Here is a 7,180-nt window from a genome sequence, read left to right on the forward strand (position 1 = left end):
TTAGCTGCTGTCCAGTACGTTCATTGTGACCCTACATACAACAAAATGAAACACTGCCCAGTCCTGTGTCATCATCACAATCATTATGCTTGAGCCCAATGTTGCAGACACTGTGTCAATCCATCTTGTTGAGGGTCTTCCTCTTTTTCCCTGACCTTCTACTTTACCAAGCATGATGTGCTTCTCCAGGGACTGATCTCTTCTGATAACATATCCAAAGTATGTGAGACAAAGTCTCACCGTCCTTGCTTATAATGAGCATTCTGGCTGTACTTCTTCAAAGGCAGATTTGTTCCTTCTTCCGGCAGTCCAGGGTATATTCAAAATTTCCAAAACCATAATTCCAAGGCAACAATTCTTCTTTGGTCTTCCTTATTCCTTGTGCAGCTTTCACATGCATATAGGTGATTGAAAACACCATGGCTTGGGTCAGGTACATCTTAGTTTTTAATGTGACATCTTTGTTGTTTAACTCTCTAAAGATATCTTTTGCAGCAGATTTACTCAAAGAAATGCAATGCATGTAAGTAAATAACATTAATGGTGTAACTTCTGGTAAATAAAAGACTATATTTAGGCACACTACCTCACACACAAACCAATCCACTTACATGAAATCACTTTTAAGCTTACTGTAGTATTTCCGACGTTTCAGCATCTTCACAACTTGATCAAAAGCCTCTTTGACTGCTTTTAAACATTCGCTGTTATGAGTGTCCAGAGACCTTTGAACTCCTTCAAAGTACTCTAAGAATATGGAAAAAAATTGACTCATTTACTATGATTTAATTGTAACCATGTATAAGATATAATTCTTTCAAGTGTGCAATTATCTCCATCTTATGACAAAGTTAAGAAACTTCAGAATCAAAGGATTTTGTCAGATTGCCAAGAAAAGTCAATAGCAACCAGAGACTTATAACTATGCTGTGCAAATTCTGTTCTAATAATGAACTAGGACATAGTTTTACCATTTACAAGAGGTAGGGACAGAGATGCCTCAATTTTATACCTTTCAGATTTATTGGATCAGGTAAGATTCAATCAAGCTACAAAAACCCAAACTGTTTACATTTGAAAAGTTCAAATATTAAAGGAAATTTTACAAGGAATGCATCTCTTTTTGGGGGGAGGGAGGGTTGTTTACGATTTGCAAAGAAAAAACTTAAGTAGAAATTTTATATTTTACTCATTTTAATGGGAACATGTATGCAGAAGCCCTAATTGCCAACAAAGACGTTTTATCCACCTGGAGAAATCCTGACACCATTAATTATAAATGTTTTATCACAAAGTCAGGTAGCAGGAAAGAAAATTGAAAGACAACTTCAAAATAGGAAAGTTCTGTTCTTCAAAAAAAGTGCTTTTCCTTTACTTCTTTGGAAATAGCTAAATCATGATTTCTTTCACTGGCAAATCAACAGCTAAGACTTATCACCTCATTTCCACCCATTAAGAAGCTATGGCCAGTTATATAGGTGCAAATATGGATACTAACTACCAGCTGTTGGTAGCATAGGACTCTCTCATGGAACCCTATCATATGGGATGGGAGAAAGACTCAAGTTAAGTTTCATGATGCTATGTTATTGACCCATGCTTGATTAAGCAATCACTAACTTACAGATACTTTTGTCTTTATATATATATATATATATATAATACAGATATGCATATATATACAATAAAAACCAAACCAGTTATGGCCAGATCGATTCCAACTCATGGTGACCTCATGTGTGTCACAATAGAACTGTGCTCCATAGGGTTCTCAATCGCTGATTTTTCAGAAGTAGATCACCAGACCTTTCTTCCAAGGCGCTTCTGGGTGGACTTGAACCTCCAACTTTCAGTTCTCATCCCAGAGTGTTAACTGTTTGTGCCACCCAAGGACTCCCACTTATAGATAGACTCACCATAAAAATTAGCTTTTGCTAGCATCGGTGCACTGCTGCCCACTGCTGCAGCAAACAGGTCAGGGTGTTTTATTCTCGACCACACTGCAAGGGAGCCACCATAAGAGCAACCAAACACAACCCATTTATTTGTGGTGAGCCCCATTGTCTTTGCTGCTTCAGTCTGAAAGTTGACAATGTCAGCCAAGGCTTGCCTGCTGCTGAGGTAGCGGAGACTGGCAGTACTCAGATCTCTGCAATTAAAGCAAAAAACACTCTGTGACAACAAACTAGAATATGTGAGGATTAACATCAGTTTGACTATAAAGTAAAAATGAATATTATGAAAACGTGTTGAGTATTTATATCAGGTCCTATTTGAAATTTTAATTAGCATAAACCTGATTGACAGTGACCCATAAATGCAGGAACAAGCAATAATTGTTAGCATTTGTCTCACTTTAGTTCTTTCATTTCCTCTTGTCACCACTCTGAAGGAGCTTCAAATGCCTGTCCCCACCCATGTGGTGACCTTTCTCCATACACGGAACTGAAGCACAGCTATCACATTATTACCCTGACTCAGAGAGGAGCCCATTTTTGTAATGGCTAAGTTGTAAGTGATTTAATTGTTTGCAAGGCATTAAGAAAACTCATAGTTAATTATGCTGATGTTATTTTCCATACTTTCGCCTTTGCTGCTACATCTAGACAAACTACTATTTGAACCTAAGTTTCTCAGTCATAAGAAAACTAACTAAAATTTTTGAATGATATTTCCTTTATAATCAGGATGCCTATAATCCTGGGATGATTTTAACCCTTATTGCTAAAGGAAAAATTCTCCCTCCCCCTGCATGATGCTATAACTAGCTGATTATGAATTTCAAAGTAGACAAAGAGCATAGAATAGTCACAAAAAGAAACACAAGTAGCCAGAAAATACATGAAAACATTTAGCCCTTTCTCTTATCAAAGCAACACAAATACCAGTGTTTTTCCCCTCCTATCAAACTGGCAAGATTTATTTTAGTACTCTGTGTTGACACAGATGTGATGAAGTAGCCTCTCCTATATCACTTGTGGAAGTATCTGCTAGTAGAATCGTTCAGAAAGCAATTTGTGCTTATATAAAAAGCACTTCAAGAGACAAAATGTATACCTTGGTTCAGCAATTCTTCTACTAAGAAGCCAGAGCAGAACCCACTAATTTTCTCCTTATATCCACTCTCTCTTTTACCTTTAGGTAATCAAAGCTCCTGATTTCATTTGGGCTCATGGCTGCCCAGAATAAACCATACACATATCAGCCCCCCTTCCAGCCAGAAGTAGACTTACTAAGATCGAGCCAATGAGATGTAACTGGAAAACTGTAGGTAAGATTTATTATAGTATCCAATCATAGAATTCACTCTACTTTCTAAGAGAAAACTCTCAGATCCTTATACTTTCCCCCAATTGCTCAAAATCCAAATTTTACTGTAGGTTCTTTCTAATACATTCTTACTGAAATGTACCACATGAAGTTAATTTGGATAGCAAACAAGTTATATGCTATAGTTAATTGCAAAAACAAGTTATTCCATTGTTGAACAGCAATTTACTTCTTTTGAGAGATTAATAAAGAAATCATAGACTTAAAATTATTTTTAGAGTATCATAGCATCATTAACACATACACACACAAATCAAAGTTTCTAATAAAGAAATGTAGAATGGGTAAAAGTATTGGAGTGTCACATTACCAAAAGTTAAGTGACATGCAATTGAAAAATCACATTTGAGAAATCACTGCTAGAAAGAAGCCTGTGAAACCTTCAATAATTATTAGTCTGTCATGTGAAAGGTACCAAGAATTATGACTCATGTAATAAATGTTTCTCTTCACTGACACTACCCACTTTCTCAGTGTTATAAGAAGCAATCCTTACTTCTTATTTTAATGATAATAAACAATTCAGATATTAAATTGGATTTTTTCAGAACTTTTTGAGGCAATTTTTAAACTTCATTCTATTTGTTTGACTTCATACAACGAATAGTTTATAACCTTAAGCAAAAAAGCTAAAATATATTTTTCTCCTGGGAAAAAAATATTAGGTATCAAGAATATAGTATTGAGGCAAAAATAGTTCTCATATTCTTGCTACCTTCTCTGACACTGCAGTCTGTAATTTAATACAATATCTAGTTACCTTTGATTAGTTGCTGTAACAAAATGATTACCAGTTTCCCATGAGCACAGTAATTTTATGGGATACAATCCCATTGGAGTAGAAAAAAAATAGATAAGCCCTTTTTATTAAGCATGTTCAGGAAAACAGAAAGTTAAAACATGAAATTACATTACATAAGGAACATATTTTTTTCAAAGGAAATTTCATACGACTCTTTTTATCAATAACGTTACTGCTAACCCCAACCTCTACGTACATTTACCAATTGCTTTTCTTCTTATCATTTGAATTTTCAAATATTCACCTCCCTTAAAGAACATATTTAGACTTAACATCGCCTAATTAAAAAGAGAGAGACTAGCAACAGCAATGAGAACAACCACTAAAAAGAGACCTTTAAACTTACCCTGCTGGTTGGCTGAGTCCATAAAATCTGTGTTCCAGTAGTAAGCAGAGGGCGCCTAGTCTCTCAGCATACGTAACCCAGGTATTACTCCCTGATAGATGATATATATCGGCTGTTAATGCCCCTTCAATCATCAGAAATATTGGGCCTCCAGGTTTGTAGAAGGCATCATTAAGGAAATATCTCTGTGAAAGTAAAAATATTCTTGTAAGTCACTAATTCACCAGGTCTTGCAATTTGTTTGTGGTTTCTGATAACTGGGTGGCAGCATATTTTGGTTTGTCAGATTTGGGTTATGGTCCTGAGATCCCATCTAAATGAATAACATTGCTCAAGTCACTCTGCCTACACAAGGGACAAATTTATTTTTTGCTTTTGGTGGTAAAACAGACCCTACCCCAAACTGGCAATTTCAACAGTTTTCAAGTGTACAATCCAGTGGTGTAAATGGCACTCACAATATGTAACCTTCACTACTATTTGTTTACATTTCATGCTAATATTTGAAATTCTAATTTAGAATGTGAGATTCTTTTTTGATTTTATACTTGTAGCTATATTCTTTTACTCTGAAAGTTTCAGCTCCTATCAACATTAACATAATTATTTGCTTTATTCAAATAGTATACAGTAATACACACACATTAGAATAACAATACCAATATTAAAAGAAACCCTGATGTTACCATGGTTAAGTGCTCTTCTGCTAAATGAAAGATCAATGGTTCAAACCAACTGACTCTGGGGATTAATGGAAGCAAACTGCCACATCTTTTTCCCATGGAGTGCCTTCTGCATTAGAACCACTGACCTTTCGGTTAGAAGCCTAGCATTAAATACTGCACCACCAGGGCTCCTTCTCATAAATATTACAGCCTAGGAAACACTGAAGGGCAGTTCTACTTTGTCCTTTATGGTTGCTATGAGTTGGAATCAACATGATGGCATAGAGAAACAACCACAATATTAAGAGAGAGAATATGAGTGGCTTCAGTTCTGAGTTAGAAAGGGAAGCCAAGGTAGAAAGGCGGAGAGTGCTAACACATTGTGGGATTTGAAACTAATGTCACAGAATATGTTGTGCACAATTTTTTGAATGAGAAACTAACTTGCTGTGCAAAACACAATACAAAAAAAAAAGACTGATAGTATGATTATTGAAAACCGATTTCATCCTTAGGATTTATTCCTCAAAAGATATAAAGTCAGCAGGGCAGAGCACACATGGTGCTATAGACAGAAGCACCATATCCTCCCTCTACAGCAAAGGCCCAAAAAACAAAGTAAAACAGAGACAAATATCAATCCTGAAACCTTAAGTGTCAAATGAAGGGATAAAGAACTCAAACAAGCGTGAATGGAATAAGTATCTAATAGAGAATGAGGAGAGCTACGGGGCAGAGGTCCCATAACAGGTAATGCAGCATGGACTCTCCGTCTTAGACCCCTCAATATTCTGTCTACAAAGACACACCTTGGAAACAAAGACATAAAATTACTAAAAATCAAAGAATGGAAATAAATATATCAAGCATACAGGTACCAAAAAAGAGCAGGAGTGGCAATACTAATCTCAGATAAAACAGACTTTAAAACAAAATTCACCATAAAATACAAAGGACATTATTCAATGACTTAAGGGACAATCCACCATGAAAACATAACCATAATAAATATCTACACACCCAATGACAGGGCTCCAAAATACATCAAACAAACTCCAAAAGCACTGAAATGAGAAACTGACGTCTCCACAATAATAGTAGGTGACTTCAACACACCACTTTTGGTAAAGAATAGAACATCTAGAAAGCAACTCAGGAAAATTCTGAAGATTTAAGGGCAAAAACAAACAACTTGATCTCATAGACATACATAGAACACTTGATCCACAGCTGCAAAGTACACATTCTTTTCCAACTCACATGGAACATTTTCCAGAATAGACCAAATCTTAGGCCACAAAGGAACCCTCAACAAAATCCAAAACATTGAGGTAATACAAAGTATCAACTCTGATCACAACACAATAAAAGTAGAAATTAATAACAGGAAGATAACAAACCAAACCCACTGCTGTCGAGTCAATTTTGACTCATAGTGTTCATATGAGTCAGAGTAGAACTGCCCATAGGGTTTACAAGGAACATATGGTAGATTCAAACTGTTGATCTTTTGGTTGGCAGCTAAGCTCTTAACCACTGTGGCACCAGGACTGCAATAACAGGAAGAGCATTAAAAAAAAGCAAATAACATATGGAAACTGAATAACACCCTGCTTAAAAAACACTGAGTAATGGAATAAATGAAAGTTGGAATCAAAAAATTCATAGAATTAAATGAGAATGAAAACACATCATATCAAAACCTTTGGGAAACAGCAAAGGCAGAACTCAGAGGTCAATTTGTAGCTATAGAGTTATCAAAAAAAAGGAAGGAACAAAATCAGACGTTAGCTATACAGCTGGAACAAATAGAAAGAGAACAGTAATAGAAGCCCACATCCATCAGAAAAGGAAATAATAAAGAGCAAAGCAAAAATAAGTGAAATACTGAACAGAAAAATAATAGTAGAATCAACAAAACCAAAAGGTCTTTTTTTTTTGAAAGAATCAAAAAAATTGACAAAGCATTGGTCAAACTGACAAAAAAAAAAAAAAAAAAAAAAAGGAGGCAAATAACCCAAATAATAAATGAAATGA

At 35.5% G+C, this 7,180-nt stretch overlaps 2 protein-coding genes across 2 annotated transcripts in view; both read right to left on the reverse strand.

Annotated features, from left to right (window-relative positions):
* Positions 1 to 597: 597 nt before the first annotated feature.
* LOC105756747 (putative serine protease K12H4.7) lies at positions 598 to 2,223 on the reverse strand (the record flags this gene model as incomplete). The annotated part of the gene is made up of 2 exons (XM_023740115.1): positions 598 to 747; positions 1,917 to 2,223. Coding segments are annotated over 2 exons (447 nt in total), but the record flags the coding sequence as incomplete, so codon positions are not given.
* Positions 2,224 to 4,338: 2,115 nt separating this feature from the next.
* Positions 4,339 to 7,180, reverse strand: part of LOC111822270 (putative serine protease K12H4.7) — an 11,981-nt gene continuing 9,139 nt past the window's right edge. Inside the window, exon 2 of the mRNA XM_023740116.1 lies at positions 4,339 to 4,663. Within this exon, the coding sequence (XP_023595884.1) occupies positions 4,475 to 4,663 (189 nt within the window). The 3' untranslated portion in view covers positions 4,339 to 4,474. The remainder of the gene's footprint in view (positions 4,664 to 7,180) is intronic.

The sequence above is a fragment of the Trichechus manatus genome, unplaced genomic scaffold, assembly GCF_000243295.1.
Source record: "Trichechus manatus latirostris isolate Lorelei unplaced genomic scaffold, TriManLat1.0 scaffold00147, whole genome shotgun sequence".
Lineage (NCBI taxonomy): Eukaryota > Metazoa > Chordata > Mammalia > Sirenia > Trichechidae > Trichechus > Trichechus manatus.